Source organism: Stegostoma tigrinum, chromosome 19, assembly GCF_030684315.1.
Source record: "Stegostoma tigrinum isolate sSteTig4 chromosome 19, sSteTig4.hap1, whole genome shotgun sequence".
Taxonomy (NCBI): domain Eukaryota; kingdom Metazoa; phylum Chordata; class Chondrichthyes; order Orectolobiformes; family Stegostomatidae; genus Stegostoma; species Stegostoma tigrinum.
Window position 1 is genome coordinate 6,522,202 of NC_081372.1, and position 27,278 is coordinate 6,549,479.

The window sequence follows — 27,278 nt, forward strand, 5'->3', positions numbered from 1 at the left end:
ACCCCACCACCCAAGACATTTTTCCATCCCCACCCTTGTCTGCTTTCCGGAGAGACCGCTCTCTCAGGGACTTCCTTGTCTGCTCCACACTCCCCTCCAACCCCACCACACCCGGCACCTTCTCCTGCAACTGCAGGAAGTGTTACACTTGCCCCCACACCTCCTCCCTCACCCCCATCCCAGGCCCCAGGATGACCTTCCATGTCAAACAGATGTTCACCTGCACATCTGCCAATGAGGTACTGTATCCATTGTACCCGGTGTGGCTTCCTCTACATTGGGGAAACCAAGTGGAGGCTTGGGGACCGCTTTGCAGAACACCTCCGCTCGGTTCGCAATAAACAACTGCACCTCCCAGTCGCAAACCATTTTAACTCCCCCTCCCATTCCTCAGACGACATGCCCATCATGGGCCTCCTGCAGTGCCACAATGATGCCACCTGCAGGTTGCAGGAACAGCAACTCCTATTCCGCTTGGGAACCCTGCAGCCCAATGGTATCAATGTGGATTTCACAAGCTTCAAAATCTCCCCTCCCCCCACTGCCTCCCAAAACCAGCCCAGCTTCTTCCTGCCTCCCTAACCTGTTCTTCCTCTCACCTATTCTCTCCTCCCACCTCAGGCCGTACCTCCATTTCCTATCTACTAACCTCATCCCGCCTCCTTGACCTGTCCATCCTCTCTGGACTGACCTATCCCCTCCCTATCTCCCCACCTATACTCTCCTCTCCTATCTTCTTTCCTCTCCATCTTCGGTCTTGCGCCCCCCCCCCCCCCCCCCACCTTCCCTATTTATTTCAGAACCCTCACCCCATCCCCCTCTCTGAAGGGTCTAGGCCCAAAACGTCAGCTTTTGTGTTCCTGAGATGCTGCTTGGCCTACTGTGTTCATCCAGCTCTACATTTTGTTATCTCTTAGCTGAAGCTCAACTGGATTTCAAACTGGCCCTACACTTGGCTTTTTCAAAATGTGGCAAGTGGAACGTACAAGTTACAGGGTATTCAGATGGAAATGGACACCCCAGTGAGTCAGACTGAGCTTAGGGAACATCACTTGAGTGCAGACAATTGCATAGCCTCAATCAAGAAATACTCTGATCAGAAGCACTCTCGGTTCGTCCACAGCAAAACCCCTAAATAAAATCAAGCCTCAGCCAAAGAGTTAAAATCTTCTTCAGGGATCTTGACTATTGTAAGCCATTGTAGTTGTGGCTGGTATGTAGACTTAAGACAATAAAAGAATTATCCTAATTCTAAACTGAGAAAGAGAACTCATCGGCTGGTATTCAGGAGAGTTCATATCCCAGAAGTCCACCTCCATCTGATTTGGAACAGTTAAATTGATTAGCAACATCCAAATCAAACAAAACATACACCTGGTTAAATGGTCATCTGTTTTAAGGAGGTTGATACTGCATAGCCATATCAGTAATGGCAGAACCAGTTTGGATCAGAAATTGACTTGCTGAAAGAAGACAGAGGGTGGTAGTTGATGGGAAATGTTCATCCTGGAGACCAGTTACTAGTGGTGTACCGCAAGGGTCGGTGTTGGGTCCACTGCTGTTTGTCATTTTCATAAATGACCTAGATGAGGGCGTAGAAGGATGGGTTAGTGACGAAGGATGCTGTAGGTTGCAGAGAGACATAGGTAAGCTGCAGAGCTGGGCTGAGAGGTGGTAAATGGAGCTTAATGCAGACAAGTGTGAGGTGATGCACTTTGCTAGGAGTAACTGGAAGGCAAAGTACTGGGCTAATGGTAAGATTCTTAGCAGTGTAGATGAGCAGAGAGATCTCGGTGTCCATGTACACAGATCCTTGAAAGTTGCCACCCAGGTTGACAGGGCTGTTAAAGCAGCATACAGTGTTCTAGCTTTTATTAATAGAGGGATTGAGTTCCGGAACCAAGAGGTTATGGTGAAGCTGTACAAAACTCTGGTGCGGCTGCACTTGGAGTATTGTGTACAGTTCTGGTCACTGCATTATAAGGATGTGGAAGCTTTGGAAAGGGTGCAGAGGAGATTTACTAGGATGTTGCCTGGTATGGAGGGAAGGTCTTATGAGGAAAGGCTGAGGGACTTGAGGCTGTTTTCATGAGAGAAAAAGGTTGAGAGGTGACTTAATTGAAACATATAAAATAATCAGAGGGTTAGATAGGGTGGATAGGGAGAGCCTCTTTCCTAGGATGGTGATGGCGAGCACGAGGGGGCATAGCTTTAAATTGAGGGGTGAAAGATATAGGACAGATGTCAGAGGTAGTTTCTTTACTCAGAGAGTAGTAAGGGAATGGAACGCTTTGCCTGCAATGGTAGTAGATTCGCCAACTTTAGGTACATTTAAGTCGTCATTGGACAAGCGTATGGATGTACATGGAATAGTGTAGGTTAAGATGGGCTTGAGATCGGTATGACAGGTCGGCACAACATTGAGGGCCGAAGGGCCTGTGCTGTGCTGTAATGTTCTATGTTCTATGTAATAAAATTTGTTTCAGACTTAGGAGGAACTGCAGATGCTGGAGAATCTGAGATAACAAGGTATAGAGCTGAATGAACACAGCAGGCCAAGCAGCATCGTAGGAGCAGGAAAGCTTTCTGAAGAAGGGTCGAAACGTCAGCTTTCCTGCTGCTATGATGCTGCTTGGCCTGCTGTGTTCATCCAGCTCTACACCTTGTTACCTGTAATATAATTTTTTCCGACTCCATCCTTAAATTTTAGCAAGGCCTCAGCTGGGCTGAGGACCTACATTGGGTAACCTTTACAGATTATCTGTACAACTTCAGTTCTAGTCTCTTAGAAAAGTGGCTGGTTCAGTTATCAGTGATTGAAGTAAGAGGCCTGGGTCCAAGCTTAATGGGGTGAAATTGGTTGTGAGAGATTCACTTTGATTGGCTCAACAATTTTCAATTAGAAAATGGCTGTCTGAGTGAAGTCCTAACTAAATACCCAGAAGCCTTCCAGTACAGTTTACAGACTATCAGTGGAGCCGAGGAAACGTTGACCAGGAAATAATTTTGCAAGGGCTGCTCATTGCCATTTACCTTATGGACAAAAGTAGAGGAAGAAATCAGGCTAAACTGTGAAGGAATCATCAAACCAGTCCAATTTGCAGAATGGGCAGCACTGATTGTACCTATTTTGATGCCCAAAGTGTCAGTTTGCCTTTGTGGGGACTTTTAAAAAAAGGGCTTCCCACTTGTTTAGAGCTGGATAAATACCCAATCCCTCAGAAAGCTGGCAGGTGTTCACAAAGGTGGATGTGAGCTCTACTTACCTGCAAATGCATTCACACCAGGATTCCTAGAAATATGCTATAATTAATACACCCTATAAGCACTTAGATGAGACTGCCATTTGGGGTGTCATCAGCCTATTCAATTTTTCAGCAGATGACCGAGCACTTTTCAACATTCACCCATTTACCTAGATGACATCCTTCTAATAAAATTAGAAGCGCTAAAAACGGTAATGGAAAGTTGTTAGCAAAGAGGATTAAGAAGAATCCCAAGGTTTTTTTATATGTATAAATCAAGAGGGTAGCCAGGGAAATGGTTGGCCCACTCAAGGGTAAAGGAGGGAATGTGTGTGTGAAACCAGAGGAAGTAGGTGAGGTCCTAAATAAATAGTGTGTCGGTATTCACCAGAGAAGGAATTGATGGAGGATGATCTCTGGGAAGGCGGTGTCAAGTTTCTAAGTCATGTTGCTCTTAAAAAGGAAGAGATGTTGTACATCTTTAAAAGTATTAAGGTAGATACGTCTCCTAGTTTTGATTGGATCTATCCCAGGTTATTGAGCGAAGCAAGAAAACAAATTGCTGGATCATTGACCGACATCTTTGTAAGTTCTCTTGACACAGGTGAGGCCCGAGAGGACTGGAGAATAGCCAGTGTTGTCCCATTGTTTAAGAAATCTAATGGATAACCCTGGAAACCACAGACCTGAGAGTCTCACGTCAGTGATGGGTAAGTTATTGGAAAAGATTCTTGGGAGCAAGATCTATATGCATTTAGAAGCAATTGAACTGATTAGTGATAAACAGCATGGTTTTGTGCAGGGAGGTTGTGCCTTGCTAACTTGATCAAGATTTTTTTTTGAGGAGGTGAGGAAGATGGAGGGAAGAACAGTTGATATTGTCTACCTGGACTTCAGTAAAGCCTTTGACAAGATCCCTCGTGGCAGACTGGTATAAAAGGTGAGGTCGCATGGTATCAGGAGTGAGCAGTCAAGATGGATACAGAACCAGCTTAGACATAGGAGACAGGGTAGCAGTGGAAGGATGCTTTTCAAAATGGATGGTTGTGACAAGTGTTTTTCCACAGGGATCAGTGCTGGGACCTCTACTGGTCATGATCTACATAAATGACTTGGAAGAAAATGGAACTGGGTCTATTTAGTAAGTTTGTGGCGGATACAAAGATCAGTAGAAATGCTGAAAGCGAGGAGGATTGTCAAAAGATTCAGCACAATATAAACCAGTTGGAGGCATGGGCAGAAAAATGGCAGAGTTTAATCCAACCAAGTACAGGTGGAAATTATACAGTGAATGGCAGGACCCTTATGAGTATTGATATGCAGAGGGATTTGGGTGCGCAGGTCCACAGAATGTGGCAGCACAAGTAGAAAAAATGATAAAAGAAAGACACTTGGCATGCTTGCCTTCGCTGGAGGGGCACAGTGTAAAGACAGACAAGTTATGCTGTGGCCTTATTGAACTTTAGTTGGGCCACACTTGGAATATTATGTACAGTTGTGGTCACCACACTACCAGAAAGATGTAGATGCTTTGGAGTGGGTACAGAAAAGGTTTCAGTATATTGCCTGGTATGGACAATTCAAACAATGAAGAAAGTTTTGGATATGCTGCGTTTTCTTCACTGGAACGCAGGAGGTTGAGGGGGGAGCCTGATAGCTTAAAAGATTGCGAATGGCATGGATAGAGTGAAAGAGGTTCCTCCCTCTCTTCTTCTCTTCCCCACCCCCCCTGCCGGTGACGGGATCAACTATAAGGGGACACAGGTTCAAGGAGTAAGGCGGGGGTGGGGTGGTGGGTGGTGAAGTTTGAAATGTGCAAGGGAAGCTCTTCCACACAAAGGATGCTGAGAACCTGGAATGCTTTGCCAGAGGTGGAGGAGGAAATGGGCACAATAGCAGCATTCAAGAAGCACCTGGATGAATATGTGACTAGGAGAATAGAAGGAAACAGATCCTGTAAGTGAAGACAGTTTTAGTATGGACAGGCCTGTTCTTATGCTGTGAGGTACTTTGTTCTTCTAGAAGAAAACCTGGTAAGAAACACTTAGAGAACTTGGATGTAGTCCCATAGTATTTTTCCAACAGTCATTTGCCTAAAGAGGGAAGAATGGGTGTTCCAACCCCTCCAAGTGACCTACTTGGATGACAGACTCAACAAGACCAGGGTACACCCATTGGAAGACAAAGGGAGTGTTATTAAAAGTACTCCAGCTCCCACATTTGTCCAGGAGCTTAGGTAATTTCTTGGTCTGGTAAATTATGAAAAGTTCATACGTAACCGGGCCTCCATTGTGGCACCTTTGTATCAGCTCAGAAAAGGGGGTCAGCCTTGGGAATGGTCTCATAGACAAGCCCTAACTTTACTTCATTAAAGAAGCAGATATCATCCTGAAAGGTATTGATCCCAAGATTAGTATTGACATGAGATTCCTCCCTGTATGGCATCAGGGTCATATTAGCTCATAGGTGGCTCAATGGTTTATGCATTCCAGGACTTTGGCTAATGTAGAGTGTAAACATGCCCAAATAGGGAAAAGAGGATTGGTGGTCATATTTGGAATTAGGTTCCACTAATACCTCCATGGATGAAAGTTCATGATCATCACAAATCATAAACCCTTAACTGGTCTCCTTAAATAGGACAACATGGTGCTACCCCTAGCTTTGGGCCACATTCAGCTCTAAGTTAGAACACTGTGTCCGAGAGGCTGAATAGTGAATGTGGATGCATTGAGCCATTAGCAGATACACAACCAGTAGCACCCCCACATATTCCTAGTCACAGCTAACAATCAGATTCTTTGCATGGAAAATTAGTCCTTTCCAAACTAAAAATTATTAATTGTGGAAACTAAAGGGCTATCACAACTAAATTAAAATCTTTGTGGATCTACAGAGGCCAGCTTACAGTACAGGACAGCAGATTGTTAATGGGAGCAAGAATGATTGCCCCAAGCAAATGCTGCTGTCAAGTACTGGCTGAAGTGACTTCCTGATGAAGGAGCAGTGCTCTGAAAATGTGTGGCTTTAAGAATATCTGTTGGACTATAACCTGGTGTCATGTGACTTTCACCAGAATGAGGAGGAGTTTGGATAAAGAATGCACAGCAAAGACAGGTTTTCCTCAGTGTGTAGGCTTAAGGTGATTGGTAAGAAGGATTAGAGAAGGCAAGATTAAATATTTTTACTCGGTGCAGTGGGAATCTGGAATTTGTTACCCAGTTTGCTGCTGATACATAAACCTCAGCTCATTCAAAAAAACTGCATGTGCACCTGAAGTATTGTAACATGCAAGGATATGGACAAGGTTCTGGAAAGTGAAATTAGAATGGATGAATTGTTTATTCAACTGCTGCAGACAAGAGCTGGCCTTTGTGTGCTTTATTTTTCCTATGGTTTTAATGTCTGAAAATAAATCATAACCACACCAAAAATTGGCAGAAAGCATTTTATTGTAAAAGCAATGAATTCCAAAATGAATTGCTGATCAGAGCTAAAGGCAGTTAAAAGTATCATAAGCCACACTGAATTGATGGAGATGGGATGGCAGCAGTGATGATCAACATTTTCTGCTTACAAATGTGTTGCTAGCACATACTTAACTTGTTACAAAGAAGGTCACACTAACTAATCCTCAAAGAATGGCTGAGGCAAGGATAACTCCAGAGGAAGAAGTGTCTAGCCTAATGTGTACTCTGCAATAACTCTAGAACAGGTACTGTACATCCATTCCACTGGTATGAGGTTGGGCCTCTGCCAGTGCTAACAGTGCAACTTACACATTTATGGTCCCTACATTAATTCAGTGCCACTGAGTTTACCAGCCTCCATGATTCTGCTGCCTTTTGATTCCCAACTGAAGTAAAAACATCACTGGATGCTCTACAGATGAGGTGAGAAATTGTCCATTAGCAAATGATGATTTTTGAAAGTGTATTAATCAACACATCCTCTGTTCCAAAATAAAAGATGAAAATCAACATCAATTCCTACCCAGCACCAGGTTTTAAACATTCAGGGGAACAATGACCATTTTGTCCCAAGTTAATGGCATTTAAGAACACATCCTGTCAAGATACTTACATGTAGAATCAAATATTTTGAAAAGGTCTTGATAAACACAACATGCAAAGTTAAAATTTGGCAACTGGGCCTGTATGCTACCAGAGAAAAACACTGGTTGTTTAAAAACACAAGCAAGAATTGACAAAAGGTAAACTGATCCCCCTTTCACTCCTATCTCCCCAAATAGACCTTAGTTGGATGGGTCTTAGATGGATCAATTTTACTGAGTTTTGGATAATCCCCAATGATAAGTTTGTGTTGACACTATTTGGCATTAGGATTTATACAGTATAAACAGACTACAATAGCACAACTTCTATTCAAAATGGGCAAGTTTAAAAGACTGCAATCTGTATAGCCACATTAACACTTTTTTTCAGCTTATGATGTTTTAATGTACCAAGTCAATTTGAAACTATTAACATTAAATTTTTAAAGCATAAAATTAGTAGTGTCATAAATCATCAGCTTTCTTTTAGACTTGACAGGAACCTTGACATTAATACTTTATCACATGCAATTTAAGATTATCAGAAAGCAAAGCACAATTTGAAAAGTAAAACACTGTTTAGGATTAACATTAGATTAAGTTACAGATCAAAAGAAACAGGAGAGAAGCAGATGTGTTGCTGACATACTGCAGATTGCAGATGGAGAAAGTAAATGTAGTGTGATTATAACCAAGTCCTGCACATTGAATGGACAAAATCTTCAAACTCTAATGTGTATGTGCCAAAAGCAGGAAACAAACCTGTCAAAATAAAAAAAAAGTTACTATTCTGCATTCCAAACTTGTCATGTTAAAGATAACAAAATCTAACCTGATAAAACCTCTCAGCCACGTTGCAATTCCACCTACCAAACAATGCTTTCACTCAAGTCTCAAGAGCTCTACATCAAAGATCAAAGTAGCATTGGGTGGGATGACACCAGGGTGGCCAGAATCTCCATAAGCATAGTCAGAAGTGCAGGTCAGTTTTGCTCTCTGTCCAACACTCATCTAAAATCGAAAAGTAACACATTTGAGTGTAAATCTACAATGGCTTCTTAAAAAACTTTAAAGCAGTGAAATCAAGAGTTAAATAACAATGACCCCTGCTTTATTATAATGAACAGTAGGATGTACACAAGCCAAAGAGGATGTTCTAAGCTCTGATTCTACGAAAAGCAAAAAACTTCCCAGCTTCACTTCAGAACTGTTTTTAAACAAATCTATAATCCAAATCAGACAAAAGATCTACCCAAAGAGTCTAATGCAAAATTGTGCAGAGAGAGGATATATTGTTTAAAAATCTTAACATCTCAGGTATGTATGTGCCATAGGTGCTAGAATTATTCCCTAAAAAGATTTTTATAATTTTATTAGAAGTAATGAAGACAGACTGATTTTATTGATTAGACCCAAAGTGATTGCTCACTATGTCTTCTTATATCCACTAGACAGATTTCTCTGAATGAGGAATTCTACAAATCGCTAGCATAGATCATTCCTAATTCAATTACATGTTGGCTGATCCATACGTTAACCTCATTTACTTGTTTTTGTCTCATATCCATTTAAACCCAAACAAAACAACTGGACAAGATTTCAATTCATTCAATATTCATGGCCTATTGGGAAAAATGTGCAATTTCTGCCATTTGTATGAAAAATGCTTCCCAACATCAATCCTGAAATTTAGAGTTTGGTCATTTAAGAGCAATATCAGGGAGGAAGATCAAAACTCTGAAAGCAAGTCAGTTTCTTTTCATTATTTCAAGGCAGGGTGGGGGTGGGGGGGCACAAGCGTACCCTACGTGCATGAATAAATACATTTTAACCTGTAAAAAGAGTTTGTTTTATGTGAAGCACTTCTACTATTGAATTAAATGCAGGAATCCTACTGAATTCTTAATAATTAAGATAATTCTTAATGCCAAACAATAACCCCTCTATAAAACAGAAACAAAACAACTTGCTTAAGTAGGACTAGTTTTTCCGTCAGTTCGACACTGTTTGAAAATGGCCAAACCCTAAATTCACAACAGCTACAGGATGACCAATCGTGTATCTGTTAGTCCAATTCAGATGCATTTAACCAAAACATACAGGGATATGGTGCACAAATGATTTTAGGACAATTGCAACCCAGTGTTCAGTACAGGAAATGACATCAACCCAAGGAAACCTAAACAGATAAATAGAAAGCAGGACATAACACCAGCGCTTCACTAGAGGCTCACTGATGTTACCTAGAATGGTGTCAAAACGTCTGAAAACTAACCTTCCAGCTCAGCGAGCAAACTCACCTCCAGAAACAACCCGAGCTACAAATCTTCTCAAGAACTTGCTAACTTTGAACAGGCTCTGCAACTCAAGCTTAGTTTCTTTCTTTCTTAGTATGAAAACCACTGCCCTGCCTCCCCACATGTCAACAATCTCTACTTGTTAAGAAATATAACAAGTCATGCACATTCCAGACTCCAGTGTTGTTATGCAGAAGAGTGGAAGGAAGGGGTAATGTTTCAGGACAATAACTTTCCACTTAAAATGCAAAAATAATTGTTTATTTTCACACTATTGTGGGAGCACCATGAAACTGCATTTTATACAAAAATATTGGTTTAGAATTTGATGTTTGGTTTGAAAATCCTTTCTAAAAACACATTCTTGCTGGGATACAATTCACAGTTAGCAGTTTAGCACCTCATCCATGTGAGCAGATCATATGCCAGGATAGACAGTGATATCAGCAGATTATTTGGGCAGAAGGGTAGACAGACTTTCATCAAGCCTGAATCTAATTTTATTCAATGCCTACACTGTTTTGGTAAAACACAGCCAGACAATTTCTCTCAGTATTTATCATTTTTGAAAACACTAAAGGAGAAGTATGTCGCACTAAACTGATCGGTCTATCACCTTCCATATGTTTTGAACTTTTCATTGGACACAGTGAGGAGGCAGACATTTTACGTGAGTGTCCTGATATGACATTGTTAGATTACATTGTTTCTCTATAAAGTGCTTTCTAGCGAGTAAAATAATTCCAACCAAACCACCTTTGTGGGCAAATGTGTTCTGGTTGCATACATTTAACTACTTTGTAAATAATAATTCAAGAGTAAGATGACCAAATTGTGAGAAGCTGACAAAATAACAAAGAACAAAGAAAATTACAGCACAGGAACGGGCCCTTCGGCCCTCCAAGCCTGCCCCGATCAAGATCCTCTGTCTAACCTGTCATCTATTATCTAACGGTCTGTGTCCATTTGCTCCCTGCCCATCCATGCACCTGTCCAAATATATCTTAAGACGCCAACATGTCTGTGTCTACCACCTCTGCTGGCAACACGTTCCAGGCACCCACCACCCTGTGTAAAGAGCTTTCCACGTATATCTCCCCTAAACTTCCTCCTCTCACTTTGAACTCATGACCCCTAACTTTCCTCTGTAGCTTAGTTCAGAATTTAACAGGAAGAAAACAGATGATGCTGTTCATCGTATGATAAGGCTTTCAATTTATGGTGTCTTTAACACAATGAAACTTGCAAAGGGGTGTTTCATACTTCACACCTTCATTGTAAAGCAGCACAACACCATATCATATGTAGATGTTGTGAAATGATCGTCAAAAATCATTACAAAGTTTGACGAAAGAGGTTATTTTAAGGAAAGTCTTAAAGGATGAATAGTACAAAGGTATAAAGCCACAATTTGGAGAATCTCGAGATCTCAGGGCTTGAGTAAATTACAGAGTAGGAAGAAATGAGGCCATTGGGAAATCCTAAAACAAAGATGAAAATTTTAAAATCAAGACATTACTTGACTGGCAGCCAAAGTCAATGAGCACAGAGACAACTGGGAACATAAGGACTTGCTACAAGTTATAATCATTAACCAGTAACTCTTGTTGGAAAAGAAAACATACATATATTTAGTGAAGACCTGAAGGAACTCTGGCATGTTGCTCCACAGTGCAATTGCTTACAGCACTCACTATGTTCTTTCCCATGGAGTACTCAAGCAACAATTCATGAAAATGAGCACAACCTCTGCAAATGTGATCCAGTAAGAGTCAGAACCTTGAGGGTATGGTGGCATAAAGATAAAATTCTAAGTAGTTTTACCTGAGCTAATCCTTCGTCCCAGCCCCTGATGACCTCATTTCGACCAATTTTAAATTTAAACGGCTTAGATCGATCCCGGGAAGAATCAAACTTTGTTCCATCCTTCAGTGATCCTGTTAGGAATGGTAACCAGTAAAATAGAGCAAGTCCAGTTAGTAAATTATCTGGTCAATCAAAACAACAGCAATTTAATATAATTTGGTTCAATTCAGAGGAGTGCCATGTGTCACATCTTTTTAATTTGCCCATCGGTTATGGCTAAAGATTTAGTGCTGAGTAGAATTTATCACAGCTGTAACCTTTAGTCATTCACAGAACTAGCTGATGAAAGAACCAAGTCAAAATGAGGTAGTAGAATTAAAATTGCTCAGCTGTAAAAGTGAATCCCAAATAAGATAATGTCATATTGTGCTTGATCTTCGTTCCCTTTTCCCCCCAGAACTTTTAAAATTTTGCCTAAATTTATAGCTATGTAGAGAGACCCGATTTCAGACTGGTTACTTATGGTTGTATCTGAAGAAAGGGTCTGATGTGGTCATTCTCAGAATATAGTTTCCCAAATCTTTTCAGTCCAATTAATATTTTTGGTTATTTCTGAGTAGATTCAATACCAACTAGCTCTCTCTAAAAACATCCAGCACTCTTACAATGTGAATCATAAACACTTCTTTGGAGGACAACAAAATTATACAGACTATAACTCAATACCCAGGATAATGAAATGTGAGGCTGGATGAACACAGCAGGCCCAGCAGCATCTCAGGAGCACAAAAGCTGACGTTTCAGGCCTAGACCCTTCATCAGAGAGGGGGATGGGGTGAGGGTTCTGGAATAAATAGGGAGAGGGGGAAGGCGGACCAAAGATGGAGAGAAAAGATGATGATAGGTGGAGAGGAGAGTATAGGTGGGGAGGTAGGGAGGGGATAGACCAGTCCAGGGAAGACGGACAGGTCAAGGAGGTGGGATGAGGTTCGTAGGTAGGAGATGGAGGTGCGGCTTGGGGTGGGAGGAAGGGATGGGTGAGAGGAAGAACAGGTTAGGATGGCAGAGACAGGTTGGACTGGTTTTGGGATGCAGTGGGTGCAGGGGAAGAGCTGGGCTGGTTGTGTGGTGCAGTGGGGGGAGGGGACAGTCACCCACTCCAACCTCTCCCCTGCAGAATGGGCAGCCCTCCACACCAACCCCAACCTCACCATCAAACCCGCAGACAAGGGTGGCACAGTGGTAGTATGGCACACTGACCTCTACATCGCCAAGGCCAAACGCCAACTCTCCGACACCACCACCTACCGCCCCCTCGATCATGACCCCACACCCAAGCACCAAACCATCACCTCCAACACCATTCATGACCTCATCACCTCAGGGGACCTCCCACCCACAGCCTCCAACCTCATTGTTCCCCAACCCCGCAGGGCCCGTTTCTATCTCCTTCCCAAAATCCACAAACCTGCCTGCCCTGGTCGACCCATCGTCTCAACCTGCTCCTGCCCCACTGAACTCATCTCCACCTATCTGGACTCCATTTTCTCCCCTTTGGTCCAGGAACTCCCTACTACGTCCGTGACACCACCCACGCCCTCCAGGACTTCCAATTCCCTGGCCCGCAACACCTCATTTTCACCATGGACGTCCAGTCCCTATACACCTGTATTCCACATGCAGATGGCCTCAAGGCCCTCCGCTTCTTCCTGTCCCGCAAGCCCGACCAGTCCCCCACCACCGTCACCTTCATCCACCTAGCCGAACTCGTCCTCACCCTCAACAACTTCTCTTTTGAGTTCTCCCACTTCCTACAGACTAAGGGGGTTGCCACGGGCACCCGCATGGGCCCCAGCTATGCCTGCCTCTTTGTAGGTTACTTGGAACAGTCCCTCTTCCGCACCTACACAGGCCCCAAACCCCACCTCTTCCTCCGTTTCAGTCAATGTATTGGCGCCACCTCTTGCTCCCCAGAGGAGCTCGAACAGTTCATCCACTTCACCAACACCTTCTACCCCAACCTTCAGTTCACCTGGGCCATCTCCAGCACATCCCTCACCTTCCTGGACCCCTCAGTCTCCATCTCAGGCAACCAGCTTGAAACGGATATCCATTTCAAGCCCACCGACTCCCACAGCTACCTAGAATACACCTCCTCCCACCCACCCTCCTGCAAAAATTCCATCCCCTATTCCCAATTCCTCCGCCTCAGCCACATCTGCTCCCACGACGAGGCATTCCACTTCCGCACATCCCAGGTGTCCAAGTTCTTCAAGGACCGCAACTTTCCCCCCACAGTGGTCAAGAATGCCCTTGACTGCATCTCCCGCAACACATCCCTCACACCCCGCCCCCGCCACAACCGCCCAAAGAGGATCCCCCTCGTTCTCTCACACCACCCCACCAACCTCCGGATACAACGCATCATCCTCCGACACTTCCGCCATCTACAATCCGACCCCACCACCCAAGACATTTTTCCATCCCCACCTGTGTCTGCTTTCCGGAGAGACCACTCTCTCCATGACTCCCTTGTTCGCTCCACACTGCCCTCCAACCCCACCACACCCGGCACCTTCCCCTGCAACCGCAGGTAATGCTACACTTGCCCTCACACCACCTCCCTCACCCCTATTCCAGGCCCCAAGATGACTTTCCATATTAAGCAGAGGTTCACCCGCACATCTGCCAATGTGGTATACTGCACCCACTGTACACAGTGTGGCTTCCTCTACATTGGGGAAACCAAGCGGAGGCTTGGGGACCACTTTGCAGAACACCTCCGCTCGGTTTGCAATAAACAACTGCACCTCCCAGTCGCAAACCATTTCCACTCCCCCTCCCATTCTTTAGATGACATGTCCATCATGGGCCTCCTGCAGTGCCACAATGATGCCACCCGAAGGTTGCAGGAACAGCAACTCATTCTGCCTGGGAACCCTGCAGCCCAATGGTATCAATGTGGACTTCACCAGCTTCAAAATCTCCCCTTCCCCACTGCATCCCAAAACCAGCCCAGTTCGTCCCCTCCCCCCACTGCACCACACAACCAGCCCAGCTCTTCCCCTCCATCCACTGCATCCCAAAACCAGTCCAACCTGTCTCTGCCTCCCTAACCTGTTCTTCCTCTCACCCATCCCTTCCTCCCACCCCAAGCCGCACCTCCATCTCCTACCTACTAACCTCATCCCACCTCCTTGGACTGACCTATCCCCTCCCTACCTCCCCACCTATCCGCTCCTCTCCACCTATCTTCTTTTCTCGCCATCTTCAGTCCGCCTCCCCCTCTCCCTATTTATTCCAGAACCCTCTCCCCATCCCCCTCTCTGATGAAGGGTCTAGGCCTGAAACGTCAGCTTTTGTGCTCCTGAGCCTGCTGTGTTCATCCAGCCTCACATTTCATTATCTTGGATTCTCCAGCATCTGCAGTTCCCATTATCACTACAACTCAATACCCACACAGTTTAAATTCTATTTACGAAAAGAGAATCACAGAAACACCACTACTTCTATGGCAAATTCTGGTACACAGTCATACAAGACATCATAGAACCACAGTACAGAAGAGTCCCTTCAGCTCACAGAGTCTGAGCCAACAAACAAAAAACCTACTAATCACATTTTCCAGCACTTTGCCTGTAGCGTCGAAGTGTTATGACAGCACACTGGTTTAAAATCTTTTTCGTCAAAACTTACTGCTTTTTTCAGTCATTCAGCATGGAAGCAGACACTTCAGTCCAACTCGTGTGTGCCTACCAATCATCCCAATTTGACCTTGTTCCATTTGCTAGCATTTGGCCCATATCTCAATCTTTCCTATTCATGTAACAACCTGGATTCTTTTAACATGTCGTATTTGTATCCACTTCCTCTAGGCAGCTTGTTTCATACGTGCACCACCCTCTGCAGGAAAAAGTTACCTCAGGTCCTTTAAAAGTCTTTTCCCTCTCACCTTAAACTTTTGCTCTCTAGTTTCTCCCATGTTGGGAAGACGACCTTGGCTATTCAACCTATCCATGCCCTTTATGATTTTATAAACCTTGAAGGTCAGCCCTCAGCCATTGATATGCCCCCTACATATTGACCTATTCAGCTAAGGGGAACAGCTACTTTCTTATCTTCCTGTCCATGCCTGTCAAATTTATACACCTCAATTAAGTCCCCCCTCAGCCTTCACAGCTCTAAAGAAAACAACCCAATCTTATCCAGCTCATCTTCATAGATAAACTTGTTCAGAGATCATAGAATCCCTTCAATGCAGAAGCAGGCCATTAAGCTAGTTGGGTCCACACTGAAGAAGATCCCACATAGACCCCCATCCTATCCTAGTAACCCTTCATATCCCATGGCTAATCTACCTAACCTTCACATCTGGTGACCTGTGGGAGAAAACTGGAGCATGTGGAGGAAACCCATGCAGGGACAAGGAGAACGTGCAAACTCCACATAGACAGTCACCTGAGGGTGAAACTGAACCTGGATCCCCAGCACTGAGAGGCAGCAGTGCAAAGCACCGTCCATACCAGGCAACCTCCCAGTATGCTCCAATAGATGGATAAATCCATTTCTCTCCCCCATATCAAGATTAAGATGCCAGAATCTAGCCAAAAAACTGACACTAATTGAGTTATTCACATCTTACAACTGATGGAGGAGGAGGAGGAAGAGACAGAACCATCTAGCTCACTGATGTCATTTAGAGAAGGAAACTGCCATTCTTACTGGAGATAACATGGTGTAGAGCTGGATGAACACAGCGGGCCAAGCAGTATCAAAGGAGCAGGAAGGCTGACGTTTCGGGCCTAGACCCTTCAGTCTAGGCCTGAAGCGTCAGCTTTCCTGCTCCTCCGATGCTCCTTGACCTGCTGTGTTCATCTAGCTCTACACCATGTTATCTCAGATTCTTCAGCACCTGCAGTTCATACTACCACTACCATCCTTACCTGGTCTGGCCTACATGTGACTCCAGACTCTCTAGCACTGCTGCCTCTCAGCGCCAGGGACCCGGGTTCAAATCCATCCTCAGACAACTGTCTGTGGGGGTTTCCTCTGGGTGCTCCAGTTCCTCCCACAGTCCAAAGATGTGCAGGGTAGATGGATTGGCCATGTTAAATTGCCCAGTGTCCAGGAATGTTTAGGTTAGGTGGGTGAGACATGGGAAATACAGGGGAATGGGTCTGGGTGGGATGCTCTTTAGAGGGGCGGTGTGGACTTGAGCCTGTTTCCACACTGTAGGGATTCTATGATTCTACAACTCTCAACCTACCTCTGGGCATTAGGCAGGGGCAATAAGTGTTGCCTAGCCAGCAACGCGCTCATCCCCTTAATGAAGAAAGAAAAAAAAAATCACTGATACAAAAGCACAGCCAAAATTCCATTACAAAGATGGTTTCAATTTTACAATTCCACTATAATTAGCTCTAAGCTTAATAGCCAGTCTGAAAAACCCTTCAAACAGGACAAAATTAAGCAGAGAAGTAAAGTCAGAGTCATAAAGCACTGAAACAGACCCACTGGTCCAACTCATCTGTGCTGATGATTTTTCCCAAACTAAAAAAAACTAGTGTAATATTTTCCTGCATTGACCCACATCCCTCTACCTTGTTCCCATTTGTGTACCTATACGAATGTCTTAAAATGGTGCAACAGTACCTACATCTACTTCCTTGGGTAGTTCATTCCACACATGAACCAACTGTGAGAAAGATCTGCCCCTCAGGATGCTTTTTAGAAACTTCTCATCTCACCTTTAAAAATTTGCCTTCTGGTTTTGAACTGACCAGGGCCTTTGCATTTCCAAATTTGCCTCAGCCTTTGCATTTAACTTATCTATATTCAGGACTTTAAACCACTACACAAGAGCACCTATCAAACTCCTGTGCTCCAGTGAAAAAGTCCCAATCTACCCAGCATTAACATTACAACTACATAGCTCTTCCTTAAGGTTTCTCCCTGCCTGCCTAATGCTCTAAGTGGATTCTAGGTAATCCAAGATGGAGGGCTGGAAAAAGTTGTGGCTGTAACAGCTGCTCTTTGAGGTATTTTCAGTGTTGGAACTGATTTTTATCACATTCTAGGACAAATAATTAAATAAGCTTGTGCATTGTTTTGCAACTTTTGAGGGGCAGGAATTCAAAACAGCACTTTAAAATGGAGGAAGACAGACAAAGGCAGTAACCATATGGGAAGTGAATCAAACAGAAAAATAAATCAGTGCTGCTGTCTGACCCAGCAGTGAATATGCACAGCTGACTTATAAAATCATGAAGGACATGGATAGGGTAAATTGACAAGGTCTCTTCCCAAGGAGGGGGAGTCCAAAACTAAAGGGCATAGGCTTAAGTTGAGACCGGAAAAATTTACAAGGGATTTAAGGGGCAACTTTTTCATACATTGGGATAGCACATGTATGGAATTAGCTGCCAGAGGAAGTGGAGGAGGATGGTACAATTACAACATTTAAAAGGCATCTGGATAGGTATATGAATAGGAAGGTTTGAGGGGGATATGGGCCAAATGGGACTAGATTTATTTAGGATATGTGGCTGGTGTGGACAAGTTGGATCAAAGTCTGTTTCCGTGCTATATATCTCTAACGACAAAGCCGCAAAAGAGAATCTATTATATTTAAGCTGCCGAAATCTACATTCACAGTGACAACCCAGAAATATTTTATCACAGCAGACACATTCCATAATATTTAAACAAAATAGACCACAAAAGGAAAAAGTTAATTTGCCCAATATCTCTATGTTAATAGATGAATTAAAAAAAATAAAATCCAGCTCCATATCTTTGCCAAAATCAAATTAGCTTTCTTAGGTGATACACTGTGTATACCACATTTCACTGAAATTGATCTGAATTTTTTCAGAAATAAGGCGTACAACCAAACAGACTGAAACAGAGACAAGAACATCACTTCCTCCCAGTATCGAAGACAGATAGGACAAATCCTTAAGATGCTGGAATTGGAAGGATATATCTGCTCAAAACAGAACCATTATATCGTAAGGTCAGAGTGAGGACATTCACTGATGATTCCAATGATCAACAGCACTATAAGAGTTCACAGATAAGGAACAGTCCACGTCCATAGACCTGGACAAGAACGAAGTTTGGGCTAACAAGTGGCAAGTGATGTTCATGCCATACAAAAACCAGGAATTCAGCGATACCGTCAACCATTGCAGAAGTCATCAAGATCCTCAATTATCTCCTCCCTGTGGCTGAGGAACTTATCCTGGAATCACAGCGTGGGTCCTGCCATGATTTTCACCTCATGACAGCTGCTGGAGACATGCAGAGAAAAGAACCCTGTATGTGCCCTTCTTCAATCCTAAAGGCATTTAATACTGTCAACCAGGAAGTGTTATGGAGCATCCTTCTCTGCTTAACCTGCACCACAAAGTCTGTTAATATCCTTCACCTGGACCATGAGTACACAGAAGTCATGGTAATGACAAATGGCTCCACCAGTAATCCTTTGCCCGTTTGGGCATGTGAAAGCAAGCGTCTCACCCTGACGATGTGCAAGACAAAGGTCCTCCACAACCTGGTCCTGCATTGTGGAGCAAACCCCCGATCATCAAGGCACATGGGGAAGCCTTAGAGAAAATTGGCCACTTCTGATATCCGAGTGTCCTGTTGTCCAAAGCAGTGAAGAGATCCAGTACCACCTCCAGTGGCTACCCGTCTTTGAGGACAACATCAGATCCAACACCAAACTCATGGCACACAAAATAGTGGTAGTTCCTGTCCTCTTAAGTGGCTGCAAGATATGAACTGTCTACAGCTGACACCTCAAGGCATTGGGATCAGCAATGCTGCCTGTTCAAGATCTTGCGACTTTGTTGGGAAGAAAGACACTCCAACACCAGCATCCTCAACCAGGCCAACATCCCCAGCATCAAGGCACTGACCATCCTTGATCGGCTGTGATAGAACATAGAACATTACAGCACAGTACAGGCCCTTCGGCCATCGATGTTGTGCCGACCTGTCATACCAATCTCAAGCCCATCTAACCTACACTATTCCATGTACGTCCATATGCTTGTCCAATGACGACTTAAATGTACCTAAAGTTGGCGAATCTACTACCGTTGCAGGCAAAGCATTCCATACCCTTAGTCCTCTGAGTAAAGAAACTCCCTCGGACATCTGTCCTATATCTTTCACCCCTCAATTTAAAGCTAGGCCCCTCGTGCTCGCCATCACCATCCTAGGAAAAACGCTCTCCCTATCCACCGTATCTAGCCCTTTGATTATCTTCTATGTCTCAATTAAGTCACCTCTCAACCTCCTCCTCTCTACTGGAAACAGCCTCAAGTCCCTCAGCCTTTCCTTGTAAGGCCTTCCCTCCATACCAGGCAACATCCTAGTAAATCTCCTCTGCACCTTTCCAAAGCTTCCACGTCCTTCTTATAATGCGGTGACCAGAACTGTACGCAATACTCCAAGTGCAGCCACACCAGAGTTTTGTACAGCTGCAGCGTAACCTCTTGGTTCCAGAACTCGATCCCTCATTAATAAAAGCTAAAACACTGTGTGACTTCTTAGCAGCCCCGTCAACCTGGGTGGCAACTTTCAAGGATCTGTGTACAAGGACACAAAGATCTCTCGGCTCATCTACATCACCAAGAGTCTTACCATTAGCTCAGTACTTTGCCTTCCGGTTACTCCTACCAAAGTGCATCACCTCACACTTGTCTGCATTAAACTCCATTTGCCAGCTCTCGGCCCAGCTCTGCAGCTTATCTATGTCTCTCTGCAACCTACAGCATTCTTCGTCACTATCCACAACTCCACCGACCTTAGTGTCGTCCACAAATTTACTAACCCATCCTTCTACGCTCTCATCCAGGTAGTTTATAAAAATGACAAACAGCAGTGGACCCAACACCGACCCTTGCGGTACACCACTAGTAACTGGACTCCAGGATGATCATTTTCCATCAACCACCACCCTCTGTCTTCTTTCAGCAAGCCAATTTCTGATCCAAACTACTATATCTCCCACAATCCCATTCCTCCGCATTTTGTACAATAGCCTATTGTGGGGAACCTTATCGAACGCCTCGCTGAAATCCATATACACCACATCAGCCGGTTTACTCTCATCTACCTGTTTGGTCACCTTCTCAAAGATGTGTGGGCATGTCTTCTGCACGACCGACAAGACACTCCCCAAGCAGGAGCTCTATGCCCTGCTCCAAAACAGCAGCTGAGCCTCAGATGGATAAAGAAAGCATTTCAGGGATATCCTTAAGACCTCACTGGCGAAGTTTGATGTTCCTACCAACACTCCGGAATCACTGGCTCAAGACCATCCAAAGTGGAGAAGCAGCATCTGGGAAGGCATCGAGCAGAAGCTAGGCAAAAACAGTTCACAGCCTCAACAATGCCCAACTCATTCCCTCCTACAACCACTTGTACAGCCACCTAAGGACTCTCATTTGCAAGGGGCCACCAATGAATCATACTGCTCAAATCAATAAGGAATCTAACCATTGCAATCAATGGCATAACCATCACTGAATACCACACTATAAACCACCTAGGGGTGCCACTGTGAAGAAACTGAACTGAACAACCTATATAAATGCTATTGTCAGAAGCTAGGAATCTTGCAGCAAAAGCTCACCTTCTGGCTTTCCAGAGCCTGTCTGACATTTACAGATAATTCAGGAGTGCAATGCAATCCTACCTACTGCCTGGATAACTGCAGCTCTCTCAAATCAAGAAGCTTGACACCATGCAGGAGAAAGAGGAACATTTGATTGTGGAAGTAATGCTTATTATTCCCTCCATCACTTAGAAGCAGCAAGATCACTGTAGGAAATCACCAAGGCTCCTTAGACATCACTTCCAAAACCCCCACACACTCCCATTTAGGAAGAACGAGGGTAGCACTATCACCTGCAAGTTTCTCACCAAGCCATTCACCACTCTCCAAAATGTATCACCATTCCTTCAATGGTATTGTTGGCCTACCTATACCTCCTGTAGCAGTTCAAGTTGGCAGGTTTTCAAGGGCAACAAATGCTAGCTCAATCAAAGGTGTTTACATCCAATTGAGAAACTTTTTAAAAATCATATGACATATATACATGGGCCACATATTTACAGTACAAGATCAAGAAAACAGAGTATTAAGAGAATGGATGATCATCTTGCAACAGAAACAGCATAAGAGCTGTGAGCCTGCAAACACACTAAAAAGAAATGCTCTTGAACAGAAAAAAGTACCAAACAACATTGAAATAAAAAAGTTAAACATCTTAAATGAATATGTTCCTACTCTGAATTGCACAGCAGGTTCAGGCCCGCACCTGAAGCAAAAGAATGTAAACTACAGAACACAAAATAAATTTACTTTTCAAAGAGAGAAGACTTAAGTAATACAACATTTAGGATTAATTTGTATTCTCTGATCCATTTGTACCAATCAATAATGAAATCACTAATGTTTTAAGTACTTGCTGTTTGTATTTAATTACAACCTTTGATTGTTGGGGATTCCATTTCTGTTGATTCTTCCTAACATTTTCTTTGCCATGCTATCCATTTTTCTGATGTGACTTGTTAATGCCAAAGACACTTTGCAACATTAAACATATGCAGTAAATACCATTTGTCAGTTGCTCACTGTCGAGCATCATTCAGATTAACATTAATTTGTAGTGAACTTCCATTTTATTTGATCCAAACAAGTCACCAGCATAGATGCTGTAAAAATGGGAAATGCTTCAGTTCAAAAGGAATTATGATATATGAACTTTTTGTAACAAGATTTATTGAGAAAATAGAGAAACAGGGGAGCACAGTTAACTTTGGATATAGAAGAAAGAGGCAAAATGTAACAGAAAATAAACAACTTTTGCCAGCCACACCCTGAGGAAGTAACAAAACTGATACTAATCCTGTGGTGGAAAGGAAATCAAGTTCTGGTTTCAGGAAAAAGAACATGACCCTTTCTCACAATATCATATTATCAAAGGAAACCATGTCACATGGGCTCCACCCTTTGACTGTAAAATGGTTGCCCAGTTTTCGAACCATTTAACTAATCTGCTCTGCTGAATCCTACACAGACGAATTAACTCTTTAAATCTTAGATACTTTGAATGTTAGTGTTGTTTTCCTAAAGGCAATGTTCAAATGGTATATGACTTAGTGTCTTGTTTGACTTAGGAAAATACTTGTTCAAATGCTTACTCCAACAAAGTGATAATCCACTAATGTTTCTCAAAAAAGAAAAACACAGTATCAAAATCAGTAACAGAAAAATGTTAGCATTTTAGCAGCTGAAACTTCACAAACGTAGGAAACAATCACGGCAACGTTTAATTTGTGCAGGATCAGGATCTGATATCCGATATCCAGATATCTTGCCCATTTCTGAGCTTGCTCTGTCAGCTTCTAACATTTATCCCAGTTGACAGCAGGAAGCAGCTGTCAATTCACAAATCGGCCTGTGTGGCATAATCTAAGTAAGAACAAGACTCTGCAATCCAAGTGAATTTGAGTTCCAATGAAATGTTTTACTAAATAACCTGTTTTCTGTTTTTCAGATTGCTATAGTGCACTTACCATGCCCTACTCTTCAAAGGCAGTGAATTTACAATTATTTGAATAACAGTCCGTGTTAAGCGATGGAATTTCATAGCACAAATGGGGGCCTTTCAGTCCATATTTGTTTTGGATCCCAAAGATATTCACTCAATCCAATTTCTCATACCCATTCAATGTTTTTCTTGTCTTAACAGACTTTGAATAGGTACTATGGATTCCAGAACAGTTCCTAACTTCTCCCTTTGATCTTTGAATAATTATATTAATGTTTGCCCTTTTAAAAGGATAGTGCCTTTAACATTATAGCATAAACAGACAAAAATCTGCCACCAGGCCACATATGAAGATATTATAACAGGTCATTAGAAGACATGATGGCAACGAGTTTTAGGAGAAAGGCCACAGCCTGTGCAAATGAAGGCAATGTGATAGAGAGATCCGGAGACTTGCAAGACCAAAGTTATAAGAATGCTCATGTTCTCAAAAAGGCATTGGGTCAAAGAAGCACTTGCCCAACAGCAAGTTTCTCTTCACAACAAAAGCTCCACCCCTCGAATGAAATGTTAGATTTTTTGACTAATCATTGCAGTCCCCCCAATACACATCCTGGCAAGCAAGTTATCACCAAAAAACGTCAGCTGTCATGTTTAACCACTTAAAAAACCTAATTTTATAAAATGTGTCCCCCAAAAATGTACAGTAGGTATTTTGATTTGCTACAATTGCACCAGACATTTGAAAAACCACTTGAGGCACAGCAAAGTCTTACCACATTAACTCCATTAAGGCTGCTTATGAGAAACTTTTGGGCCTATGCCCTCTGGAGTTGAAGCATCACTGGAACTTTAACAAATATGATTCTGAAAGGCTTGACAGGGTAAACTTCTGAGTGTTGTTTCTCCTGGCTCAGGAATCTAAAACAGACCATACACTCAGGATAAGGGCTGACCATTTAAGGCTGAGATGAGGAGAGATTTTCCAGGGTCCTTGGGAACCCTTCATGTCATCTCAAAACCAGTCTCCCCAACCTGCTTCAGGCTGCACCCAATCTCAGCTGTGCAGTACAGCCAGTAGGCTCCACACAACTGCAGGTATAGTCAGCCTATCTCAAACCAGCAACCTTAACAACCTTCGGCCCCTCTACGAATTAACTCATACCAACATCCCACAGAGCTCACCAAGTCCTAATCTCAACCACAGTATACCACTCAGCCCCACACCCTTCAGAGATTCACAGTCAGACTCAAAAAGCAACCACAACAGCTCAGTGTCTACCAGGTAGTGACACACTCCAACAGCAGCACCCTCCCCACAGAAACTCGCTTCCACAGGGGGAAACCCCTCCAATAGGGAAGATCATGAGATCCACTAAATCTGTTCTGCCATTCAATACACATCATGGCTGATCTCCAGCTTCATCTCCACTTTCTTGCTTCTCCCCAGATCACTCAATTAGCTGAGGAATCAAAATTGTCGGTTTCAGCTTAAAAGTATTCAATGATAGGGACTCAATCCTCCAAGTGGAGAAGGATGAAGTTCTTAGTCCCAGAAGAAAAAATCGTCTTATGCTAAAACGGCACTCCTGTGTTTTGGATTCCTTGAACATCAGTGACCTTACCCCTCAGAGCCTTGAATCATTAGATCAATGGGCAGCATGGTGGCTCGGTGATTAGCAGAGCAGCCTCACAGCACCAGGGACCCGGGTTTGATTCCAGCCTGTGCAGAGTTTGCACATTCTCCCTGTGTGTCTGTGTGGGGTTTCCTCCCACAGTCCAAAGACGTGCAGGCTAGGTGGATTGGCCATGCTAAATTGCCCATAGTGTTCAGGAGTGTGTGGGTTATACAGGGATGGGTCTGGGTGGTGATGCTCCAAGGGGTGGTGTGGGCTTGTTGGGCCGAGGGGCCTATTTCCACATTGTAGGGAATCTAATCTTCTATATGTCACAGAACTTAAACCCAGTTTGTTCAGCCACTCATCATACAGCAACCCTTTAATCACAGGGACTAATGGAGTGAACCTTCACTGTACTTCCTATGTGGGCACACCTTTTCATTAACACTACTGTAGGTATGGCTACAGCATACCTGTACAATTTTAACAAGGATTCTTTTTCCCTATTCATGACTCCAACTTGGAATCAAATCCAACATGCCTCCCCAGCAGTGATCCCCTTTCAGCACCATCCTCAAGTTTCTACAGTACTTCACCTCCCAAGAGGAATCCATGCTTATAGCCGTGCCACAGAAATCTACCCAGTCCTATTTGCCCCTGTCTAATATCTACTCTTGCAGTCCCCCACTAACAAGTCTTTCACCAAAGATTCAAACTCAATACGCTCAGGGTCCCCAATTACTGACATTCCCCACAGGGATCCTTACTGCAGACTCTCACAGACAAGGACCCACAGCCAAACGCCACCACAGAACGGGTTCCACTAGCACCCAGGCATTACAGTGGCTCAGTGGTTAGCACTGCTGCCTCACAGCGCCACAACCCAGGTTCGATTCCAGCCTCGAGCGACTGTCTGTGTGGAGTTTGCACATTCTCCCTGTGTCCGAGTGGGTTTCCACTGCTTGCTCTGGTTTCCTCACATAGTCCAAAGATGTGCAGGTTAGGCGGATTCGCCATGCTAAATTGCCCAGTGTTCAGGGAGATGTAGATTTAGGTGGGTTACGGCGGGGGGGGGCTAGCTGGGATGCTCTGAGGTTCGGTATGGATTTGTTGGGCCGAAGGGCCTGCTTCTATACTGTAGGCATTCTTTATCTATCAGCATCCTCTTCCTTCATTCCCTCCAGCCTTCCTCCACCTCCTCGGCAGGGAGTCACACCCCCACCCGGGGGAAAGAATAAGGATCCACAATCCCAGCTCCTGTAGCGGTCGCTTTCGCCCGCCACAGCCATCCCCGGCCCCGGCAACCGCGGGGACCCACCTTCGCGCAGCACCTACCTCCCCGCCCTAACACCTACACGCCATGATCCCGCACCGAGTTGAGACGACTGTGGGATCCTTTTCTACTCACCCGTATAATGAACAACGCAGGTCTGCCCAGCCTTGGGGAAGGTTTGCCCTGAGAGAGGAAAGACGCAGATTAGACTCGGCGACTGCTGCATTAAAAACAACAGCCCGACCGCAAATAAAAACACTCTCCCTCCCCCGAAACGCAGTAGACCAGGCCTCTCATCCATGCCCCTGCCCAGGGTGAAGTTATCGCCATGGGGAAATTGCTTGGTAACGCCATACCATCTCCGGGGGTGATAGTCTCCACTTGCACTCCCATGGCTTCGCTCAACAACGAGCCTGACGATCAGCCTCCTCCTCCCTCACGCCGAGGACTCAGAGGGGCGGAGCGCGCGGGCTGCTACGCGGAGCAATCAGAGCTCTGCTTCTGACTGACTTTCGCCAATTAGGAGCGAAAGGCTGACCACCAGCGCCTAATATGGGCAAAGGGTAGGCGGGATCCCGCTTCACCAAACGCCCGGATGAGGAGTCGTTGGACGGGGATTTCGAATCGGATTGGTTGGCCGGCATGCGCCGCCGCAGTGGGCTCTCCTGGAACATTCTGGAAACCTGAGGCTAGATTTTGCGGTTGTTAGTCCTTCGTTGCAGGTTTTGTCTGTAAAGTCCAACTGCGTTTTAGTCCGAGACGTTTCTATCGATGAGGTTTCGATATTTTCTGTTGAAGTAAGGCAGGTAAAGTGAAAGACCCAAACATGAAATAAAAAGAGAGTAAAACATAGAACTGCGGGTTTTGGAGATCTGAAACAAACAAACAAAAACCTGAAAAGAATCTTTACAGGAGCCCCGCAGATCTGTGGAGGGAAAGTATATAATATTTCGAGTCCAGTGATACTTGTTCCGAGATAAACGAATGCAGTTTCTGTTTTCAATTATTCTGTGCGAAACTCAGCAGCATCTGCAGAGAGAAGCATTAATGATTCGACTGTGGTATGAATAAGAGCTGGAAAATACAAGTTGAAATGCATGTTCTGATTAAACAGAGGGAATGGACTGAGTGGCTGAAGTTGTTACTCCACAATTGTGTTTCAGTTTACTAATGTATGTGAATAGCCTCAACAGTGAAGCCCAATGCAAATTGGAGGAATTTGGAATAGGGCAGTTTGTAACTTTCTGGACTCAGCATTGTGTTGAAGCAACTTATCGCATGAACTTTATCCTCCATTTGATACCCCATTACAACTGATCTTTTGATGTTTTTGTTTTCTACTGTTATTGGTTGCTCAATGAGTTACCTTTAATATGTACCTTCACGTTGTAAAACAAATATTAGGTTAAAAATG

The 27,278-nt window shown here is 44.0% G+C and overlaps 1 protein-coding gene across 1 annotated transcript; it reads right to left on the reverse strand.

Annotated features, from left to right (window-relative positions):
- Positions 1–6,679: 6,679 nt before the first annotated feature.
- LOC125461235 (peptidyl-prolyl cis-trans isomerase FKBP1A-like) lies at positions 6,680–26,353 on the reverse strand. The gene is made up of 5 exons (XM_048549754.2): positions 26,221–26,353; positions 26,000–26,047; positions 11,421–11,533; positions 8,170–8,310; positions 6,680–8,061 (listed from the first exon to the last, which is right to left on the reverse strand). The coding sequence occupies exons 1-4, from the start codon at positions 26,255–26,257 to the stop codon at positions 8,182–8,184; spliced, it is 327 nt and encodes a 108-aa protein (XP_048405711.1). The 5' UTR covers positions 26,258–26,353; the 3' UTR covers positions 6,680–8,061; positions 8,170–8,181.
- Positions 26,354–27,278: the final 925 nt, after the last annotated feature.